The following is a 24107-nucleotide window of genomic DNA, read 5'->3' as shown; positions in this document are numbered from 1 at the left end:
TGAATCTTAGCAGTCTTGAGAGATCTACATCAGTGCAGAATACCTAATTTTCCTTCAATGAGAGATACACTGTCTTTAATTTAGTTTCAATATGCAGTGCTTTAGGTGTTCCAGTTTGCAGTTGGGGTTTATTTTGGGCTAATATCTTCCTTCTTTCACTTTCTCTTTCCAGGGCCTGCCTGGCTTGCCTGGGCCCCCAGGGCCCCCTGGACCTCCTGGACGCATACTTTATATCAAAGGAGTAAGTACAACTGGGGATCAGTGACTGGCTTGTAGCAGAAATGTGCTGCTCTAGAAGCAGTTTGCAAAAGGAAGCGTCAAAATGGGTTTCAGTCAACATAGTTCACTGTGGACGACCTTGCTTGTGTGCAGAGAAAGAAGATATCTTAACCAAAGCTACTGTCGTGGAAGAGTTTTGTCCCCATGGCCCCACAGAAAGGGACATGATGACAGACCTGGCACCAGCTGGGCTTTCTTCCAGAGGGGTGTTGGATTTGTTTCCAGGCTTAGCCTCCTCATGGCTGTTAGATCTATATGGTGCGTGACATGCTGTATCATACCTATGCTCATAAAAGTCATTTCCCTCCTGTTTTCAATAGACAGTTTTCCCAGTCCCTCCCAGGCCTCATTGCAAAATGCCAGTAAGTCACACATGCAGAATCTGCTCTTAGCAGGATGCATGGCCAGGCCAGAACATAACCAAAGCAGCTGTACCCCTAAACACCATAACCCTGCAGCTTTTCTCCCCCTGCCTTGTGCTTTGCACCAGGGATGTGTTTTACTTGTTCTTCAGGATAACAGATCTTCTAGTGTTTAGCCATATATGAAAATTTAGCCATCTATAAAATATATAACAGAACTAGAAACAGTAGACTCTTTTGCTTCAAGCACTTCTATTACTTGTTTTTTCTAACACTTTTGCCTTTCAAAGCTTGTGTTTCCATAGTTTAGGAGTTGCTTTGGGGACCTGAATGTGTATGCACACAGGTACAAGTATTTTTTTAGACATATGTATAAATACAGTCCCCATGTTGTTACGTCTTTAGCTGTTTTTAATTTGCCTGTCCAAAATAAGATTTGTTATGTATTTCGTTGTGGCATGAAAGATGCATCAGAAAAGATCATGTTCTTTGTTGTACCCTCAAATGCAATCTGTTCTCATAGAATGGCAGCAGGTGAATATCTGCTCCTCCTTTTCAAAGAGTATGACAAAGCTTTCATTACCTTCAAAGGACCTGCAGTTTCACACATAGTATGAAGAAAGGAGATGGATTTCATATTTTCAGAATGACGTAGTGCAATTTTTGTTTAATGAATTACAGAAATTGTATCCTAGAATAAATGGTGAACATAGTTCAGTCCTGGAAGTATTTTCCCAAGGGCAATATCCTACTGTTAAGCTGTGGGGTATGTACTTGGGAAGAATTCTGCCTTTGGGAGCCACAGTCCACCCCTGAATAGTGTAGGGTTCAGGATTGTGGTTCTGCTTTTCTGTTAAACTGTATAGGTCTGAATGATACTATGCCCTCTCCTCCAAATTGCATTCCAGTTCTTTTTTGCTTATTTTAGAGAAACAGCTCTTGACTTCCTCTATGCTAGATGTATTGATACTCATCCTCACCCTAACCTTACTGCTGAAGAAAGTTGCATCCCAACTTGTGACCTTTTTGGGAATTAATGATAAATAGTCATTACTCTACAGTAATTTGCCATTTCTACAGTTTTGGCCTATCACCTCCACTCATCATTTTTTTACCTCTTTGAATTTCTCCCTTAAATCTTCTCACTCCCATTGTATAACACTGTTGTACGTTGATAACATATGTCCATAACCATATATGTATTTGTCAGCTTCACCCCTGAAATCTGACTGGGCAAGGCCCTGAACAACCTGCTGTAGTTGATCCTCCTTTGAGTCAGACAACCTCCAGAGATGCCTTCCAGCCTCAACTCTCCTTTGATTCTCTGTGGAATGATTCAAACAAAACAAGCCTATTTTCTCTGAATTTTAGATAATAATAGCCACTTTTCAGGAAGGTTACAATCAGTGAAAAATAGCACTAACTTTTACATGCACAAGTAATAGAAACGTGTACTTGTAAACATCTCTTCATGCACCTGAGTGTGCTAGATAGATTTGTCCTCCATTTGTGAGTAGTCTCCTAAACCAATCCAAGTTTATACATAAGAAGTCTGCTGTTCATGCCTACATAAATGAGTGTCAATAAAGAACTACAGACTGAACCCCACCAGTTTTCCTCATGGGGACTGAACTTCCCAAGTTAATGGAGTTATCTATTTGAGTAAGACTTCTACAGACTAATACTACAGGATTAGCCAGATGGAGCAACTTCCATTTTTCATAAACTTGCTTAGTTTTCTATAAATAGTACTAGAAAGTACCAAGATTTCCAGGCACTGTGCCACGTTTCAGTTCCTGCGTCATCCCTATTTTGAAGACAGGCAGAGGTAGGTTGCATGTCCACTGTAAAGGTAGCTAGTGTCAGAAGAGGATAGACTAGAATAACTTCTGTCTCCCCATTGTGCTCTCAATGCACCTGGAGCACAGGTTAACAACAGACATAACATAGCCCTGGTCTGATTAAAAGAATTCTAAACATAAGCTGTTATCTCACAGTCAAAAATCAAATCCTGCTTCCAAACATAATGCTGTAAATTCAGAATTGTTCTTGGAGAATGAGTTTTCTGATGCTTCACTGACACAACTGAGAGCAGAATTTGCTGATGCCTCCAAAACGCATGTTACCCTTTTGCTGAAAGCATGTTGCATGTCAAAGAGAGCATAATCCTCATAAAAACTTGATCAGCTAATACTCAGACTGGAGCCAAACTGGAGATAATCCCAGGGTGTTGTTATAATATCTACTAGCATGTAAACTTGCCAGACTTTTCAGTCACGCTAAGTAATGCATTTCCATTGCTTAATATGTATAGATATTTTTTGATTGATTTCTTTATCTGAAGGTAAACACTCCCTATCCTGGAAATCAAGAAGCTCCTAATGACCATGGTGGGTAATTCTTTTCTTGTACTTTGCTTTAAATAAGTTCTCTTTTTTTGGTTGGGTTCTTCATACTTAAGAGCTTTTTGCTTTTTCTTGGCTATTGGGGAAGGGAAGGGAAGGGAAGGGAAGGGAAGGGAAGGGAAGGGAAGGGAAGGGAAGGGAAGGGAAGGGAAGGGAAGGGAAGGGAAGGGAAGGGAAGGGAAGGGAAGGGAAGGGAAGGGAAGGGAAGGGAAGGGAAGGGAAGGGAAGGGAAGGGAAGGGAAGGGAAGGGAAGGGAAGGGAAGGGAAGGGAAGGGAAGGGAAGGGAAGGGAAGGGAAGGGAAGGGAAGGGAAGGGAAGGGAAGGGAAGGGAAGGGAAGGGAAGGGAAGGGAAGGGAAGGGAAGGGAAGGGAAGGGAAGGGAAGGGAAGGGAAGGGAATCTGGAGGTAGTAGAAGATGTGGTACACAACACTCAGTCGTAATTCAAGATGTTTCTGCATCTGCTGTAGTGAAATTCACAAATGGAAAAATAGAACCAGGTTTGTTCAGAGGGTCTTAGGCTGGGTGGTTAAGGAAAGCGAAGTAAAAGATTGACTTGTGAGAGAGAGAGATTGTCTTGCCTGCATGGGTTGAAAAGAGGAGAGTCGGGCCATTCAATGATCATGAGTGAGAAGGGCATAGAGGGACAGGAGCCATGTGCTCCACATATGTGGAAAAGTCTGCTCCCACTTTCAGTGGTTTGGTTGTCACTGCTACAGTCTCTGCTGTTTTCAAGTTCTCATGAATTTGTGATGCTTTTACGGCAGCTGCTGAAGCAAACAGAGATTCCTGGGGACTGCATAGTTCAGCACACTTAAAAGGTGAAAAGGGAGACAGAGGTGCCCCAGGACCACCAGGTATACTGAATCTAATATGTCACTGATATCTTGTGGAGGAATATATGTTTAACTTGAAAAGCAATTCAGCAAGATACTTGGATACTTATCTCTGCAGCCTTACCTGCCTAGAGACTTACCCCAGTGTTCCTTGATGAACTGACACATGGAACAGCAAAGCTCAGAATGTTATCCAAAATGTCTGCTGAAAAGACAGACTGCACATTTGTGAGCATTAGGAATGTGTTAAGTACGAGAATAAATATCAAAATGTAGGTGGCTGGTCAGAAATTTTTTGACATTTTAGAAGGACATCATGGGCACTTCCTAAGCTATCATTTTGCTGTCAGTCTTTCTGAGCCAATTGTGCTAGAATCCAGTGCTTCACATTTCAGGGTAGTACACCTGTGCATTCTGAGCTCAAGGCAGTCAGTTGATGGTGACAGTCCCACTTCTAACAGGAGGTGGAAATAGATTATTTCCATTTCAACCAAATTTTTACTATTTCATGATTTATTTGTGAAAATCATGAAGAATCTGTCTGCGCTGAAAATACCAATTCACTAGCAGTAGGAGCATCGTAAGAATTATTCCTCACCCAAAGATTTGCTTTCTGTATCAAAAAGTTGATATACATTGCTAATTCTTACAAGTTCAAACAGAGTTACAGAAACAAGCATGTTTGAAAAGACTGTAATTACAAATGCTTCATTTTCTGTACATTTTTTGAAATCTCATATACTGAAATCAGTGCCAGAAATCATTTGAAATAGAAAATGCAGTATATTGAATTAATGTTGCTATACCATATTTATAGTAATTTTCCTTTAATGCATTGATAATAACTATATTATCCCCATATAATAACTATATTAACCCCTCACTATATCTACATGCATATTTCTGTCTTTGTTCCAAAGACATAATTCTGCTGACTGATGATGTTGTTTTGGTTATTTGGAAGACAACATCTGTTTGTTGTAATAAAATCAGTTTTTCTGTCTTGTCCTCATTAATTTTTGTTCTGATCCAATATCTTAAAATAAGCAATAAGTGATTTCCAGTCATCTTGTCAAAAGAAGAAGCAAGAAGCTTTCCTTTTTGAAAAAAATTAGAAAATTTTCCCTTTTGTGCTGGCATATCCACCATGAATATGTCTGCTCCTTTTCAGGTTCTGTACTGAATGCAAATTAATGTCTTAGGAGCATTTTCTTGCCTATGATGATTTCAGGTGCTTCAAAAGGAGAAGATTATGAGAGGATTGTGCTTATTATTTTGCTGTAAAACTGCAGATAGTAAAGGATGGCAAAACTAACATAAGAATTCTGGTCAAACTGAAAACTAAATTCCTTTTTCTCCTAAAATAACAGAGATTTATTCATTTGATCCAATAGGTCAACTGGCTCCAACATTTTGTTCAACATGAAGTTGAAGCATGCTAACTAAGACCAATTCTGTTGCTGCTTTAAAAAATATTCCTGTTTGGTTTTTGATTAATGATGTAGTTGCTAAAATATTCTTTCATGCAAAGCAGTTCTCTAGTTCTCACAGGTGTCCACATAACCACTGACAGAGAAAATTTACAAGGCAATCATTGCATAATTAAAATACAGGAGTTTTTCAAAAAACCTTTTCTGAGGGGAAGGTGGCTGAAACTCTTTCCACTACGTTTGTTGAGTTCCAGGAAAGCTTTTTGAACTGCGGTATTTGTCCATGCAGTGGATTTATTTTTGCTTCTCACAAAATGTCACCTCTCCAACTTTATAAACAGGGTCTATTAATTGATAACATGCAAAAAAATATGAAGCCAACACAAAAAGTGTGAGAGCAAACTCAACCAACATGGACTTCATGTACCTTACTTAGACCTAGACTCATCCTATAAAGACCTCAGATAGTGCTCAGTGTAGAGATGCATACTATGTTAACATCTGAAAAGGATACCTGCTGTTCCATTTGACCTGTCCATTCCCTTCCCCTCACAAGGATCAAGCAGATCACTGCTGCAAGCTGTAATTGGTGAGGTTGGAATAAAATCCAAACAGGTGCCATAATAAGAATACATTTCTGCAGCACAAGGTCTGCTTGATTTAATTTTATCTGAGGTGGCACACTGGGAAATGAGCCCTATGGCTGGTGAAGAGTTGGGCCCAAAGATCTCAATAATTAATCAACACACATTTGAAGGAAATGCATTGAACTGTTATGGGAAGCTGCAAAATAGGGTTTTTTTTCAAAATGTACACCAAGCAGATAATATTTGAAGGCTTTTTGAACCTTTTGTGATGGACAGCTTTGGCTGACCAACATTGGCAGACAACACGGGTGGTATAACCATTGAATCTGATATTGGTTTTCATTGCAGAAAAATGTCAAGGAAGAGTTATTATACAATTGGCAGCACAGCAGTAACACTATCTCTTTCTCTTGTCAGCTCTGGTACTGTCTTTGCAGGAAAGATCACACATCTACTGATGGATCACCCCACTACCAACAAAACATACGAAAAGCTTCTCTTTTACCTTGGCTCCCATGAAAGGGGTTAACTTGGATGCTTCTCTTTCACTCCTCTTCCCAGCTGCTATGTTTTCAGAAAACTGGGATTTTTTTGTATTTGAGCCTTCTTTGCTTCTAATTTTTCTAAAATTCCAATCAGATTCAGAAGTTATTAAGGTGGAAGAGTGACAGACAATATAGGGCACATACAAGATAGGCTGTATAAGTCTTGCTTTGTTAGGAAACCAAACTAAAAATATCTCTTTGTTATAAAGGTTAATGCCATTATTGTAAATAGTTTTCCTTTAAACTCCTAAACCAGTAGTACCAAAAGCAGTGCTTTTAAAAGGAAAATTACAGATAATTATTGTACTTTATTGTATTTTCTTCATTTTTCAGGTCCACCTCTGCCTCCATCATATTTCAGCCACTTTATTAATAGCATAAAGGTAATTATATCCCATTTGTGTTTGAGTTCTGTTAAGCTTTTTAAAAGTGTTCTTTACTATAAATTAAGCACAAATCAATGTAACATGGTGAAATACACAAATATAAGGGCATCAGCTAGTACAAATTATATTTATTTCTTGAACTCCAGCTACATTGGCAAGTGTATTACAAATATAGAGATAGCAGTTGTCACAGGTCTATAAAGATTACTTTTGAAAGAAACTTTTTTACTGAGGCTTTTTACCTTCCCAGTGGTATTAAAGTGAGTCATAATTCACTGTTACCTAACATATCCACCTTAAATGAATGCTTTTGTTTCCATGCCAGCTAAGGTAAAAGACATCCATTACCTAAAAGGCTTCTAGAACACCCGGTGAGGGGAAAGGGGAGTGGAAATCACTTCCATGTCATGTTATTTATCTTTTAATCACATTGAATAAAATTAAATTATGGGAACTACTTTTCCTGGAAGCTCTTACAGCAAAGTATACCCATACCTTGATTTGTTTGGTGTCTCTCTGTTCCATTATTCTCTTGACTGCTTCAAGTGACAAAAATTAATAAAAATACGATATTAATTTAAGTGTTTTTAGGTGAATAAGACTCTTTATCAGTAAAAGAACTGAAAATTTTTGAATCAAGTTATCATTTAATGATGCTACCAAAAGTGTTGTGCTGACAGTCTCTGGGAGAACTCTTAGTGCTGCCTGGTTTTAGGATTTTATTTCTGCTTGGCTGAGTACACCCAAGTTATTCCTACGGCATGAAGTGTCCCATGGACGTGGCAAAGCTGATAGAGTTTTACCTTACAGTGCAATGTCTGTAGCTTTACAGATTTAGCTGCCAAGAACACATTTTTCATCTAGTTCTTCAACACCCCAAAACTGGCCGGGAATAAAGAAACCTTTTGAGTCATGCTTACTGGGAATCTACAAAGACTAAAAGTCAGAGGAGGAGCTATACAGCCATGTCCTCTGGCTGTCTGCAGCCACCTGCCATTTTTGCTTTGCCGTTTGCTTCTTCTATCCATAGGTTTATTTCTCAGAAACATGAAAAAATAGACAAAAAAACAACAAAACTGAAGGGGAAAAAAGCAGACAAACAGAAAAAAAATACTGTGAGGAGAAATGTATAAATGCTGTGCATCCTCTTGCACAGCGACATAATAATGTAGTACTTAAATAATTCTTCTTAACTATTGCTCTGTTTCCCAAACTAACTGATAATCATCCATGCAGAACAGAAGACATACTATTTCAAGTGTCTGCAATTTTGTGTGGTGTCTCCTGTTATCCTGGCACACACCGCCACCCAGCTCTGCTCACTTTGTCACATACTTTCAAATAGTTGTCCATTCAATGTCAATCTTGCTTTGCTTTTTCCCTGGTGATGGAGGAAAGCACAAAGCCAGGCTTTTATGCTTCCTCCAACCCTCTCTTCCCCTCCAGCTACAGCACTGAAGAAGGTTTTGCCGGGCAGAATAGCCGGAAACAACAACAAAGGCATTTTCTCCGCCTCCACCTAACCCCGCCTCCACCTAACTCCACCTCCCCTAGCCCTTGCCCTGTGTGAGCCTTACAGCCCCAATAGAGAAAGCATTCCTTTTAATCTCATATCACAGAAGAAAGTGATGTCAAAAACATAATTTCAAGCAGGTGCTTTCCTTTACCAAACTCTGAGATTTCATGTAAATTTAAAAGTTTAGTGCATTGCGTTCTTGTCTTACTTCAGATCAACATTTTAAAATACATTTTCTTGAAAGGGTGAAAAAGGAGACAATGGAGTCACTGGTATAAAAGGAGAAAAAGGAGAACCAAATGGAGGGTTTTTTCTGACAGGACCTCCTGGACCACCTGGAAGACCGGGATTAATTGTAAGTCAGAGAAATTGTAGAATGGGAATATTTGTGACTACCCATTTAGAATTAATTTAGAAGGCACCAAAAAGAGATAAACATCAGGATTGCTAGGAACTATATAAAAAACTGACATGCTAAGCATTAGGTGAATAGAAGAAAATTTCATTAAGTGTAAACACAGACAGTTCACTGTTGTGCATAGAATTACTTTGCTATGAAATACAGATGTAATGTTGTGCTCAGCTGTCTCATATAGCTACCCCAGTATGTAGATCATGCTATTAACAGCATTACAAATCAAAGCAGCATGTATAATTTGTGATGCTACTACTTATACCCCCATAAATACCAAAATAGGCCATATAAAGTTAGTCAGAGACTGACTTGAAAATTATTTGCCATCTAAATAATTAATCCTATTTTCCTATTAATCCAAAAACATGACTGAAAAGACCAGTGTGTAGCCATCTGGACTATTTCTATAAAATTCAGCCATTGTCTACTGTCTACCTTTTAATTTTATCTTCTGGCAGTCGCCACCACAGCTGCTTTGGAGTAAAATGCACCAATTCTTTGGAAACTAGTTTATCCCTGGGATCTGGCAAGAAATGTGTTCATTGCATTCCTCTATTGCCATGTCTATGTCAAGAACATGAGTGGGCTACAGCTGAGGATGAAGTGTTAGGTTAGCAAGACCACCCTCAAAAATCCCCCTGGTGCTATTCCACATTGCTGAGAAACATCTCCCTGTTTAGAAACTGTTCTACTGGCAAGAAGGAGCTGGATGGCGCAGCTGATCTCTCCTTGTCCGGGGTCCAGTGTGTTCCATGTCTGCAGGATGGTGTAGGGAGCACAAGCCCTCCTCAGTCAGGCTGAGGACACTGCTAAACTGGAAATGAAGGGAGTTGTAGGCTTTTTATTCCACAAGTCTGGCAGCTGGAGAGGTTAAGGGCTAACATTTGATCACAGGAGGAAGAAGACAGCACTCATCATGAGGTGTACACCCTGCATAGACACACTTTACATTAAAGATCTCCATAAACTCTCTGAGCCTATCAAAGCAAGCAGTCTAGTGTGAGCAGAATAGAGATCCAGGATGCTGAGAGCACTGCTGAGAGTTTTGCAGGTATCAGCTGCTCAGGGATAGGTATGAGAATTTTCAGAAAGCTTTCTGAAATTCAAATCCTTGACTTTATTTCAATATGTGGTTAATTTTTCTTTTCCATTATACCCATGCCTCCTTGGAGAAAATTACATACAGACTCATGTCTAAATGGCAGTGTGGTGGCAGGCATCTGGAAAATGTTGCCACCAGAGATGATGGTCCTGTAGCAGTGAAACCAATACATTCAAGGAAATATTTTTCATCACTGACAGGGACCAAAAGGGGACTCAGTTGTTGGACCCAGAGGACCTCCAGGGTTACCTGGCTTACCGGGCTTACCAGGTTATGGAAAAATTGGACCTCCAGGCCCACCTGGACCACCTGGACCACCAGGCCCTCCTGCAATATATGGTTCGGGTAAGCTTTTCATTGTATATGCAAGTGTACAGCCATGTGCCCACAACCCACACATGACCAAATTCTTTCATACCTGGCAGGCTATCCAACCTGCCCACCCCCTCTGCATACCTGAATCAGGTTGTTCCCTGCTTTCCTCCTGTCCTCCATTTTCTCCTAGGTGGGGAGTTGGAACTGAGAGCACTAAGGGGACAATTTCTCTGCAGAGAGTTTTCACTCACTAGTGCCATGGGAGTGCTATTGTGAGGAGGATCTTGCTGTGGCTATGGCTGGCTGGAAATCTGCATAGTAGAGAGAGGTTACATTAACAGCTTTGAAAAATCCATCAAATTGAGCAGCTGGCTAAATTTGGGACAAAACAATCTTCTTTTGAGGAATGGAATTAAATCCAGCTGGTGGCCATCACAGGGGGTTTTTCCCAGGGCTCAGTATTGAGTCCAGACCTAGCCAATATCAATTATCTGGGTTAGGGGATTAAATGCACACTTTAGTGAGTTTACCCCCAAGCTGGGCAGGAAGGTTGATCTGCTGAAATGTTCTACAGATGGGTCTGGACAGACTGAACCAACGGGCCAAAGCCAGCTGTCTAGGGGTCAGTAAGGCCAAGCGCCAGGTCCTGCCCTTGGGTCACAACAACCCCAGGCAGCTCCACAGGCTGGGACAGAGTGGCTGGAAAGCTGCCCAGCAGAAAAGGACCTGGGGGTCCTGGTTGGCAGTTGATGAACATGAGCCAGCAGTGCCCAGGTGGCCAAGAAGTCCAATGGCCCTGGCCTGTATCAGCAACAGTGTGGCCAGCAGGACCAGGGCAACGATTGGCCCTGTACCCGGCACTGCTGAGGCCACACTTTGAATCCTGTGCTCCGTTTTGAGCCCCTCACTACAAGAACGACACTGAGGTGCTGGAGCGTGTCCAGAGAAGGGGAACAGAGATGGGGAAGGGTCTGGAGCACCAGTCCTGTGTGTAGCAGCTGAGAGAGCTGGGAGTGTTTAGCCTGGAGCAAAGGAGGCTCAGGGGTGACTTCACTCTCCACAGCTGCCTGAAAGGAGGGTGTAGCCAGGAGGGGCAGTCTCTTCTCCCAGGATACAAGCAACAGGACAAAAAGAAATGGCCCCAAGTTGTACAAGGAGAGGTTTAAATTGTATGTTAGGAAAACTTTTTTCACCTAAAGAATTTCCACTGGAACGGGCTGCCCAGGGAAGTGGTTGAATCACCATCTGTGGAAGTGTAACAATGGCACTGAGGGACATGTTTTAGTAGCAGACTTCACAGTTCTTGGTGCCACCAGTGAAGGTGATGATCTAAAGGGTCTTTTCCAACCCAAGTGCTCCTCTGATTTTCTGATGAAAAGGCAGTACCCACAGTAGAGTTTAGGTCTTGAATGAGACTGCGGGAGAACTGCTTCTAAAAAGTAGTTGCTATGCAAATGCTGAATAGAAACGAAACTTCAGGTTGCTTACTCTGCCTTTAATGATTTTCAACTTACTGGGTTAGAAAAGGAGCAAAATGTGCCCCAAAAAGTCACATCAAGAGAGGAATTTTGCAAGTAAGGTGACATAAAAAGAAGTATGTGGTTAGAAATCAAATGTCACAGTTCAAGACATTTGTGCTTTTGACTCATTTCGGGTCACAGGTTTCCTAGTGACAGGCCTCATACTGTTAATGTCAAGCCTTGGGTTGTGGTGGATGGGGTCCTGGGCTCCTCTGACATTACTTGACAGATATGCCTGAGAAAATGACTGATTCCTCCCTCTAGGATCTGTGACCAGCATGGGAAGCCAGCCAGGTAAAACCAGAGCACAGCATTCCTTAATCGCAGCTGAAGATGGTGAACTAGTAGAAAGGGAGACTTTAACTGAATAGAGATGCTGTAACAGAGATCTGTTCTTCCGAAAGTTTTGACAGGTCTAGCAAATACAGGTCTTCATTCCTGAGAAATAACAATTAGCCTGTTTTCCCACAAGACTTGTGCTTCCAGTGTGCTAGTTTGGGGAGAAGACATATCTCTCTTCAATTTGTTCTCTCCAGGTATTTCTTGAACCTGGTCAGCCTCATTTATACAGGAGGTGAGACTTCTAATATGTCTTCCTGTCAATACTATCAATTTAGTGTCTATCAGAAGTATTCATCCTCTGAATAATATTTGAGAAAGAAAAAATCCCTAACATGTTCAACATTGAAACATAGGCCTTATGTGAATCAGCCTCTGATCCTCACAATACAGACAGATCCACAGCATCTGTGAAGCGCATAAAGGTCTTCAGGCTTATTCCTGTGTAATTTAGATTAAGCACTTCTGTATATTAGTTAAGAGATCCAGTCAGACAAAACAAATTATTATTAGTATTCCATCCCTACACTTTCCTTTATGCTCTTTGCCATTAGTCTTCATCATTCTCCTACACATTTTCCTTTTTTCTTTGTAAAAGGGTTCTTTAGGCAGCACACATTTTACTAAATGTTCGGAACAGATGTTTATTTATTCCGTATCTTCAAGGTTCAGTTATCTTTTTAAAAGCTATTACTATCTGTGATTATGGTGTTCACATACTGTAGTGCAGAGTTCACATATTGTAATATGGGGAAAGAGGAATGGCTTACCTGCAAGTAAATAGCTCTAAACAGTTCTGAGAGCTGACCCCCTTCCCCTGTCATTGGTATGAAGAACCTGCTCTGGAGTATCCTTGCAAATGCCTCAGTGCATAGATTCTTCTTGGAAAAGGGGATTTCGAGGCTCCTCTGGGTTTCACAAAACCAAACAAGTAAGGTCCTTGTGTAGAAGCTCCTTTTTACAGTTTCAAATTTCCATTATCATGCCACGCATTTGCACAAAATGCATGCTTTTAGTCTTCCATGTCTTTGAATCTTTCCTGCCTTAAAAGAAAGTTTTTACTCCAGAAACGAGATCAAGGTGAAGATTTTCATTTTTGGAGTAGAGTCAGATACTAGGTACCAGGTGGTGTGAACTGCAGTCTTAGAACTCCAAGTTCATCTCCCTGAAAAATTCTTTTTTGCTTTGTCACAAAAGCTGAGCTTACACACTTGAATTTTTCATCTAAGGAAAAGTAAATTTTTGTTTGCCTTTAGAGCAAAAGATGCAATGTCTCCCTCAAAGCTTGTATAGGCAGGAGCAAAAAGTTCTTCCTCTTCCATGTCCACTAGCTAACACCATTCTGGTCAATTTAAGTGAGGTTTGTTCTTCGTTTGCAGTTTCTACAACAGATTGCAATCTGTTGGCTTAACCTCCCTAAAAACAGAGAAAAGACTGTTTTGTCATTGCTTCTAAAAAAACTCCTTAGAATGTATTTTCTGTAGTTGACTTGAGCTATTCAGGACACAGCTATTTGAAACTTCCACTGCTCCTGAACACCATCACTAAATGCTTTCTTTGTGTCACTCACATTTTCTCTCAAAAAATATGACCTTCAGTATGTATTGTATGCTTATTTTATTTTAGCAGCTGCAATGCCTGGGCCACCAGGTCCTCCTGGAGAGCCAGGGTCACCTGCTACCAGGAATCTGGTAAGAGAGCAAAATAAGGAATTTTGCTATAGAAAATTTTCTTCAAAACTTTTGGTGGTCACTGGTAGCACTGAAAGAGGAGTGAAAGTTACATCCTGAGTTTTTATTAAGTAGAATGTTTTACAAACCACATAATTTTAAGGTGCAAACTGTAGATTTCCCTAGCAAATCTAAAACTGGTTGTGCCAGAGGATACATGTAAATATGTTTCCTTTTCTTATATGATGAAATGAATCAAAACTGGATCCAAGATATCTATGAATAAAAAAAAAAAAAAACCAGCTACAGCAGAAGTCTCAGTAATTTCTAAGTTAAGAATTCATAGTTTCTGGGAAAAAAAAATAAACCAAAACCAACCAAACCAAAATAAACAAACAAAAAAACCACACAACACCAAAAAAGCCTAAGAAAACCACCCCCAAAAGCCCTATTCAAGCTAGCAGAGGGCATTCATTGCAATTCTCAGGGGAGAAATGCATGTTCAAAGACTGGAGTCCCAAGACAGAAGACTGTAATTGCAGGCTGGAAGCTACTGTCTCAGACAGAAGGTCTGAGCTTACTTAGGTCAAAACAAAGATTTAAAAAAATATATACAAATCTATAGTAGAGTCTGCATTATTTAAAAAGCATTTGTATGCTTTCTGACAATGAAGAAATGAGAAAAAAAAAAAGTGAATGAAAGTGCACTTTCCTGAAGTTTGTCCCAGTTTTAAACTACAGCATTTCTATTCTGAACTCTGCCATTTTGACCCAGGATGCTAAACTGTAGGAGTGCAACAATTGTCACTTTGTAGAAATTTGTACAAAATTGCTGTAGTTCTACTATGGTCCACAGAATGGTGATGCTGGTATGCCAAAGTAGCAAGAGCTACTTGCAAAGTAGCAAAGTAGCATATTTCTTTATGGATTAAATTACATAAAACTGACTTTATGAGCATTTCCTGCAGAAGAAGCCTTGATATTTATCTGTCCAAATGAGACTGTTTAACTTGCAAAATGTTTTATGCGTCTGATTAAGTATATTTCACTTTCCTATTTGACAGGTTACAACATTCCTAAACATTGAGGCTATGTTGGAAAAAGTTCATTATGTAGCAGAAGGTACACTAATCTATGTGAGGGAAACCGGTGAGGTTTTTATCCGTGTTCAAAGAGGATGGAGAAAATTGCAGGTACTATAGCACTGCACCCTAAACTTGTCCAATTCCCTTCCTCCCCATGAAGATGAGGGAGATATTTTTACAGAGGGAGAGAAGTGTGGGTGCAAAGACTCTTTATTTATTTATTTATTCGGAAGCTCCTGGTGATATGTTTTTGTTCTGCTCTCCTTTTTGGTTCTTTCAGCTTGGTGAACTAATTCCTATCCCTGCTGACAGCCTTCCTCCTCCAGCCATATCAAGTCATGTAAGTACAAAATATTGGACTGTGAAAAACTGAGTCTAGATGTGTGATACACTTGGCAGAAGTTGTATGCAGATCCCTGCACAACGTGATTTTCCACCGAGATTTGTCAGTTCAAAATAAGCACCCTACCACTACATAAGTTGCAGATTGATTTGCTTGGATAGTCATCTGTTTCCTGTATGTTCTGAGATTCCAAACACTACAGAGACAAAGCAACATTTACAAAAAGCAGAATAAAGTAAGATGTTCACAAAAAAACCCCTCAAAAAACAAAAACAAACAAAAACCCCCAAAACAAAAGAGACCAAAAAACAAACAAAATAAAAACCAAACAAAAACCCACAAACCCACAGAATTCTGTTTCATAAGCTTGGAATCCGTCATATCAAGCTCTGATCCCCTTCAAGGAAGGTCAGGAAAGGGTTTCTGAAAAGCAGATTTTCTTTGAAAGGTTATAGTCTTGCATTCAGTCTACCATAATCATCACCTGACTGTAGCTTACCGACAGTGTGCAGAGGGTGTACTCTAAATCCTCAATTGTTAGTTTGGACCTGACCTCACTCTGCAAGTTATTGTACCAATCTGCATTGAACATGCTGTCTGTCCAAAAAAATTTTGGGAGGATAAAAAGCGAGAAATGATAGAGGGAATAGAGAAGGGCTTTTTGATGACAGGTTAATTGGTCTGCTGAGAAAATGAAAGGGCAAGAGAGTGCTAAGAAGGAACAGTGAGAAGGAAGATGGCCAGAAAGAAATAAAAAAGGTTAGGGTAGGTCAGGGAGAAGTTCACCTAGCACACTGGGAAAATGTCTAGACCTCAAGTTAGAAGAAATTTTCTGCAGCCTCCATCTGACACCACCTGAGTTTCCCATCTGCTACAGTCGGTGGCTTGTTACTCATACTTGCCATAACTAGTGAAGAAAACTTTGCTGTTCCTGAAACAATTAACAGGGTTGAGAAATGTTTCTACCCATTACATTTTCTGTTTTCACATCCTCCTTACCCTTTCAGTTTTGATTTTCCTCAACTGCTCTTCTGCTCCTACCAAGAGCAGGCTGCTTTCATGCAGGACTGCAGGTGTGGTTAAACTTTTATTTAAAAAATTACTGAGTGTCTAAAATTCTGATATTTAATTTTTTTTTGCTTGTGTTCAAATAACAGGGATTTCAGTCTATTCCAGCACTGAGACCAATATCAAATATGAAAAATGGAAAACCAGCAGTAAGTATGAGTTCTGTATTGCAGCTGCAGAGTAGTGCTTTGTAATGTGACAGTTTGCATCTTGAGGGACAGTTGTGATATTTGCTTTTCAAACTCAGACATTTTACTTCAGAAATTTACAAATACACTTCTTTAACTTGTTCAGACATCCCAGACACAATTTGAAATTGTTCCCCCTAAATCTATTTTCATCATCCCAGCCCCTTTCCCATCTCAAAGTAAAAAAACCCTGACTCTGAGTTAGGAATACCTCTTCACTTAGTGATTGTATCTGCAATACAGAGTAACTTCTAAGCCAACAATATGGTAACAATTAAATAATTAAAATATGCATTGTAATATTTTAAATCTTCTTGCTGCTGCTTGACTTAGATTGACACTTTAGAACTTAAACCTTTATTTAAAAGATTTAAAAAATATTTATGCAAAGAAAGCAAGGTAACTGACATACCTAAAAAATGAAACCAGAAAGAAAAAAAAGCAAGGATGTGGGTTAGTTCTTGCATCTGTGCTGTTTGACTTAAGCATGCTACTTCTTGTATTTTTAAACAGTACCTAGTCACTTCTTACTACTTTTTTCCATGTTTGTAGGATTTGGGATTTTGTTCATGTGAAAACTCAAAGATTTCCAATTGAAAATATTAGCTGCTTCTAAAAGATTTTTATTTTAAGGAGTATATAATTTTCATGGTCTCCCTAATGTTGAAAGATAAATTGATATTTCTGCTAAGGGTCTTATGGCTCTGAGAAATGTAATGTTATGGCAACAAATAACTTTCCTACCTGTTATGAAGGGTACATGTTCTGTGCTGGCAAGAGGAGGGAGCGGTTTCCAACATATATTTTCCTTGTGTCATAACCTTTTTTTTTTAATGGTTCCTTTTCTTCTTTTTTCTTCCAGTTGCATCTGGTGGCTTTGAACTTCCCACTGTCTGGTGACATGCGAGCAGATTTTCAGTGTTTTCGGCAGGCCCAGCTTGCCGGTTTGACATCCACCTACAGAGCCTTCCTCTCATCACACTTGCAAGATCTGGCCACAGTTGTCAGAAAAACAGACCGACACCATTTGCCAATAGTCAATCTTCAGGTAAAAATGGGTACTTAGTGCTTGGGTTTTTAGGATAGGCTGTAGGTTCCCCAAAAATCTCGGGAAATAGCAAAAGTACTAAGTTTCGGCTCAAACTGCATTTTATAAAGAAGCAGCTTTGCTTCATATTTCACAGCCAGATTCAAAAAACAAAAAAAAGCAGTGATGAAGAAGAAACCTACTGAGTTATGATGTTCTACCTTTTAGTGTGATCATAGGATAAAATGCCTATTTTTCTCATTTCTAAGAAAAATGCAAATTCTGTGCTTAGGAATGATGTTGGATATACCCCAATGAAACAGAGAGGAGAGTCTAGAGTATGAGTCATTTTGTGGTCTCACATGAACAGACACACTCTAAAACTGAGGAAAACAAACCATGTCTTTGTAGTGTTGGCTGGCTCCCAGGACAAGTGGCCAAAGAAACCTACGGGAGTAACACATGATGCTTGGAACATGTTGAACGGATGCTGCTCTGAAGTGCAAGCAAACATAGAGCCTTGAGAGAAATTTGTGAAGACAATATTGTTTCAACTTTGACTGGAAAATCTCAAAAGCAGTTTTAGAGAGAGCCAAGTGCAAATGTTTTGCCCTGAATGTTTGCAGCACTTTTCACAAAACCGTAACCTTAACAGAAGTTCCAGGACAAGTTATCTTTATATTTTCCCTACAGCTACAGTAGTTATAAGCAATTTTTCAAAAAATGCCTTAGGAAGAAAAGGACAGGGGATGATCAAGCTGAATTTTTGGAGTGACAACAGGACAGAAAGATAACTTTGAGGCAAAGGCATGCTGTTTGCAACCAGACAGCTATTTGCATAGAGATGACAGATGAGACGAGTTTCTTCAGGAACATTATGCAGAAACTGATGTGAAAGATGAAATCAAAAGTGTCCTTAAGTGCAGATAAAATTTTCAATTTACAGACAAGGCTATAAAGGTAGACTTGGGATTTGATGTAGATTTGGGATTTGTTTTGTTTGTAAAAGTGGCTTTGAAATTTTAACAGGGAGAAACCCTTTTCAGTAACTGGGAATCTATATTTGATGGAAATGGTGGACAATTCAACATTCATGTTCCAATATACTCCTTTGATGGGAGGAATGTCATGACTGATTCATCTTGGTGAGTTGACATTACCATTTATGTTTTATGTGTTATATATAGGGGGGTTTTTTCTACTTTTACCGGATAGTAATAGAAATAGTAGCAGTATCTGGGGCTGCTAGACATTTGATAAAAATTCTCACTTTCTTTATGCCATTTTTCTTTGTCTTTCTGATAGTCTAGAAATGGGATATCAGGTCATGTTCACCTTTCTTTCTCTCCTTTCTGTCTTCATATTTACCTAAGCACTCTTTGCTTCAAGCACAGGGAGTTCAGATCACTTTACATACAGGTGTGCAGTTGAATAAAGCAAAAGAGACTTTTCCAGTAAATAACTTCTTAATGTTACCTTTCAGGCCTCAAAAAATAATATGGCATGGTTCAACTGCAAATGGGATTCGACTGGTTAGCAACTACTGTGAAGCCTGGCACACAGCTGATATGGGAGCTATGGGACAAGCATCACCTCTGAACACAGGGAAAGTTCTTGACCAGAAAGTATATGGCTGTAATAATCTGTTTATTGTTCTCTGTATTGAAAACAGTTTTGTATCTGATCCCCAAGGAAAATAATTCACCTGCTGCACGTAGGAATATTCCGTTTGACAACAGAAAAAGCTGACACTGAAATTTCATTTGTAATGATGTAAATATTTTAATTTTTGTAATTGCACATTTCAGGAAAAAAATAGACAAAGAAGACATACCTCAACACAAACCACATGTTAGGTGGAACGTCCAGTGCACACATAACTGGCGTAGAGCCCTTCCTTCCACATGAACCCCATGTGGTTCGAAGCTTGCCAGCAGTTAACTCATGCTCTTCTGTCTGAGCTGGAGGTCACCTAAGGGCACGAGCCAAGTGTGGTCGGTGAGGAAGATTCAGTAACCTGCCCCGTAAGCAGTATGGCTCAGCAAGGCTGCTGCTGTTTCACAGCTGAGAAGCTGCATGCTCCATGTTCTTCTTTTCACTTGCATACATTTTGGATACCCAAGGCACCGTTCATATATACTCATATATTCATCAAATACTGGGAGGCTCATGCCCTACAGAGCTCACATTTGCAAAACAAAGCTTTAAGAACAAAGGTACTCACCTCTTCTGAGTTTTGGTGGAAGCCGAGTACCTGACTCCTGTAAGTTTGTACAGATCTCAGCCTGGTGCTTACGCAGATATATAGCAGCTCCCACATCTTATTTCAGCTTTTCTCTTTGCAGATTCTAGGCATAGGACTTTATGCAGGAGGAGTGAATTTCACATTTACAAAATCTGGTCTTTATTTTGGTGCTATTGTTACCAGGAAACCTGAGAGCAATGTTAATAGAAAACATCCTGTTCAACTGATAGAACTGAACAAAGCAAATGCAGACAAATGAACCATCTGACCTTTATTTATTTCATTGCTTATTAGAGGAAGTAATTTCCTTTTGTATCAGACTGACGAATGAAATATGTCTGTCATGGTTTCTTTAAAACAGGTTCTACACATTGATATCCCACTAAGTTATATGTAAAGTGATTTTCCTTTTTGTGAATTTACCCTTCTGGCATTCACATAATTAAAAAATCTTGAATATAAAATAACTACAACAATTATAGGAATAATCAAGAAATGGTAATATTCTTCACTAACAGTATCACCATAATATCTGAAGCCTTTTGCTGATATATTTGTCTACTGCATACTTTAAACAACATATTTACTTGCGTTTTATCAGACAGTGACTGTGGAGGTCAAACTCCACATCCTCATTTTTTTAAGATTTAAACAAGAATCTGTGTTGGAAATACATGTTCATTTGCTGACAAATAGAGTATTAAATAACTAGACAGCTTTTGTCAACAGACAAAAGCAAATTACACTTACAGCACTAAAATTATATAATTATACAACTAAATATTTTGAAATCCAGCTTTATTTTTCCAATTGATTATAAAAGCTTATTTCCCAGGGTCAGCTGAATGATATCTTCAATTTTTTCTGGAAAAGCAAAAAATGTAAATTACTCCATTATTACAAAATGATAATAAGGCAAAAGCTATTTGTATTATGTTTAAAATGTATGCATAACAATTCACTGCACTCATTTATAGTCTACTTTCCTAAAATTCTGAGCCACTTTTGTGGCAAATTCCTCCAGTTCACAGAGCTGGAAGAGTTATTTATGTACAGCAGAGTTACGTTCTGAGTCACAGAAGGATCAAGGGGGAAAATAAAGTGCTTTTACCTGCTTCAAGCAGGAACTACTTTTAATCCTTTACAGGCCAGTGAGGTCTCTGCTTGCAGCCACTCACCTGCATCAGTCCCTGCTCTTCATCTCCTGAGCTCAAGCAGCACTCAAGGCTGGCTGTGCCTTTGCCTGGAACTGCAGTGGCAGGGTCATGGGATCACACAGAAGAGCTCTGTGAAGGGGGACCAGAGAAGTCTAATAAAAACATGCAGGTTTTAGGAGATACTGAACTAGAGTTTAAGTTGGGTCCAGCAAAATGCATTCAGGGATCTTTCTGCCAATCCTTTCACAGAGCTGACCCATCTCTATATCCTGAACAGAGCTTAGCAGGGAACTGAAATGGTTAAGCACCATCATTAAGTTGCTAAAAATCATTCTGTGTTTGCTTCCCATGTCGAACAATTATCTGCAGGCTACAGCAATTTATTGTACACCCTTTAACTGAAGACAGAGCACAAACTGCACCACCTGGGCTGCTGTGGTGCTGAGTCCACAGGCTTGCTCACACGCTGAGGGAGACACCTTTACCAGAGAATGGCATGAGAGACCTGTTAGAAAGATGATGTTTCCCTCGGGGAAAACAACAACAACAGCAACAACAACACACACTTTTTTTCAAAGCCAGTGATGTTCTTTAGATTCTCTAGTATAATTGAAAAGAAAAAGTAGTATTCATCAAGGATAAGACAGAGAAAAAAATTAGCCCAGTACTTAAGAATAAATTAGCTTTCTACATCAAAGGACAATACCTTTTTCAGCACTGCTCCAACACGAAGGTCAGCTGCACTTGAGGAAGAGCGTTTGCTAATTCAGGTAAGAAACTGTGTATAAGGCAAAGTAAACACTAAGAGAGCACTAGGGCAAGGCTGAAAACAGTAACTGCACAAGAAGTCAATGTAGCAGTCCGAATTGTACTCAATTGCTATTACTTCAATGTCCTGATCTGGCCTGCTGGTTTTGTTAGCAGTAGGTAATCAGCAGGTCTTTCCCCCTTCTCAGTTCAGGGAGCTTTTCTCTGGGCAATCATAAACCATGTCATGTTACCATCTATCAGTAGCGTGCTGCTCTGCTCAGAAGAACTGCAGTGGGAGAAGCAGTTTCTCCTCCCATTGCTGCTATAAAATCAAGCCAAACCTGTGAATTTCTACAGTGCAGCATACACATCTCAAAGAACTGACAGTCCACAAACTCATTTTGGTGTAACCAAAGACTGTCAGCCTTGCTTCTGAGCTGTGCAGTGAGAGAAGAAAGAACAATTTCCAGTATGTCCTGCCTGGAAGATTCCACAGTTCATCTTCTTTGGCATTGAGAATCAGGTATTCCTTCTGCATTAATACTCACAAGTCCTGTTTTCACTCCAGCACCGTCCTGGAGAAGAGAACCTGTCTTCTAGATTTTAAAAAAATTACATGCTAGAATTGCAATTTCATTTTGGTGTTCAAGTACTGGGATTAATGCCATGCATGCATCTTAAAAAACACCTGGTTGGGGTTTGGCTTTTATTTGCCGGTCTGATACATAGTTTTAGCCTGCACTCTAACAGTTCCTCCCTGCCCTGTCTCCTTAATGCTTCAACAGCAGCTGCCCAGAAATAGAAATATTTCTAGATGAACATCTACTTAACTATTTTAATGCTTTAACACAAACCCTGCCTGCCTTTTTTAACCAGTCAGAGGACTGCTATTTGCTGCATCTTAAAAGGCCTTTTCTGAACCTTGGTGCAATTTCCATTACCCGTTGATCTAAAATTTTTCCTACCATATTCCCTTCTACTGTGTCCATAATGAAAAACAAAACCACCATAACACCACCCTGTTCTACTCCTGATGTTCCTGATTAATGGCTTTATGTACACACCACCTAACTTGCAGGTGCACCCAGAGTGTGTGTCTTAGCTCCAGCAATAGTAGACTTTGCATGGGGGAGAGGGAACACAAAGTCGTAATATCTCTTCATCCTGTGTGGGCAAAAGAGAGGAATGGAATTACAGACAGCGCAGGCTGTGGGAATTTCTACATTGTGTCACTTTGCCTGGGGTAGAGTTCCTTTTCTTCTCAGTAGCTGGTATGGGGTTGTGTTTTGGCTGTGTACTGACAACGATGTTGTTAATACAGAGATGTTTTCATTCAGGGCTTACATAGAGCCAAGGCCTTTTCTGCCTCTCACCAGCAAGACAGCTGGGGGTGCACAGGGAGTTGAGAGTGGATGCAGCTGGGACAGCTCACCACAGGGATATCCCATATCAGATGGTGTCATGCTCAGCATATAAAAGGGGGGGAAGAAGCAGGAAGGGGGAACAATTCCAGTGCTGGCATTTGTGATCCCAAGTCACCATTCCACAATTCCATTCCAGCCCTGCTCTCCTGTGTATGGCTTAACAGTGCCTGAAAATGGGAGAAACAGTGAATTAATTCCTTGTTTTGCTTTGCTTGTGTGTGGTTTTCATTTTACCTATCAAACCCAACCTGTGAGTTTTCTCATCTTTTCCAGTTCTCTCCCTCATGCCACCCTGAGAAAAGTAAGCAAGCAGCTGTGTGGGGCTGAGTTGTCAGTCAGGGTTAAGCCACAACACACATATAAAATCAATTCAGCATCATACCGTGGTGTTGAGCAGACGTAACTTATAACCTTCCTTCAGCCTGTCTCAGGGATACTAATAATGCTTCAGCAGAAAAGGGGGTGACAGCCCTGTTGAACCTTACAAGAAGTACCTAAGATCACATTCAAATTCAAGCTAGGACGATGATGACATAGCCTCTGCAGGAAATATATATTCTGTATTGTGCACTTTGAGTATGTTCACATGAATAGTAGTATAATAACTGTGTTTTCCACAGATCAGTACCAATACCACCTCACAGGTGTTTCATTTGACCTTCCTTGGTTCCAGGCATACTTATTGAGGTCCTAGCCATAATGATGGTTTGTTATTGAAAAAACACTATCTCCCCACTGAGTTACATGGGTTGGTTTTAACATCCAAAAAATGATTTGCCAGTATTTAGCTTTGCTTTACAGTTATATATTTTTACGTTGCAGGCCTCAAGGTTTCAACTGAAGCTAGTCTCATCCCCAAGGCTACCACTATACTAGAAAATTATCATGGTCGAGGCAGAGCTATTAGCAGAAGTATCACATCTGACTGACAGCCAAACTGTTCCCTGACACAGTTCTGGTCAGTGATTATTGTAACCCTTCCAGCCACTTTTTTAGGGGATGATTTGCACTGACAGCATGTGCCAAGAACTACTCTTGTGGATAGTTTGAAGGAGCCACCCTATTTTGGAACAGAAAGATTTAATTGTACTCACAGTTGCTTAAGCGTTTTGCCTG

General features: G+C 39.9%; 1 protein-coding gene across 5 annotated transcripts in view; it reads left to right on the top strand.

The window, feature by feature from the left end:
- COL15A1 (collagen type XV alpha 1 chain) overlaps positions 1 to 23533 on the top strand; it is a 122087-nt gene extending 98554 nt beyond the window's left edge. For 4 of the 5 annotated variants that reach the window (XM_066189928.1, XM_066189954.1, XM_066189945.1 and 1 more), the window contains 14 exons: positions 173 to 241; positions 600 to 641; positions 2986 to 3031; positions 3811 to 3900; positions 6775 to 6824; positions 8588 to 8698; positions 10061 to 10205; positions 13661 to 13725; positions 14769 to 14897; positions 15070 to 15129; positions 16290 to 16349; positions 17251 to 17436; positions 18445 to 18560; positions 18899 to 23533. In XM_066189928.1, coding sequence (XP_066046025.1) covers positions 173 to 241; positions 600 to 641; positions 2986 to 3031; positions 3811 to 3900; positions 6775 to 6824; positions 8588 to 8698; positions 10061 to 10205; positions 13661 to 13725; positions 14769 to 14897; positions 15070 to 15129; positions 16290 to 16349; positions 17251 to 17436; positions 18445 to 18560; positions 18899 to 19115 — 1386 coding nt within the window. In that variant the 3' untranslated portion in view covers positions 19116 to 23533. The remainder of the gene's footprint in view (positions 1 to 172; positions 242 to 599; positions 642 to 2985; positions 3032 to 3810; positions 3901 to 6774; positions 6825 to 8587; positions 8699 to 10060; positions 10206 to 13660; positions 13726 to 14768; positions 14898 to 15069; positions 15130 to 16289; positions 16350 to 17250; positions 17437 to 18444; positions 18561 to 18898) is intronic. The other variant, XM_066189937.1, reaches the window with a different exon arrangement.
- Positions 23534 to 24107: the final 574 nt, after the last annotated feature.

This window comes from Chamaea fasciata, unplaced genomic scaffold (genome assembly GCF_029207755.1).
Source record: "Chamaea fasciata isolate MVZ Bird 193981 ecotype frontalis unplaced genomic scaffold, bChaFas1.0.hap1 SCAF_1, whole genome shotgun sequence".
In the NCBI taxonomy this organism is placed as follows: domain Eukaryota; kingdom Metazoa; phylum Chordata; class Aves; order Passeriformes; family Sylviidae; genus Chamaea; species Chamaea fasciata.
Note: the sequence above shows the minus strand (reverse complement) of the source record. Positions and strands in the feature narration are given on the sequence as shown.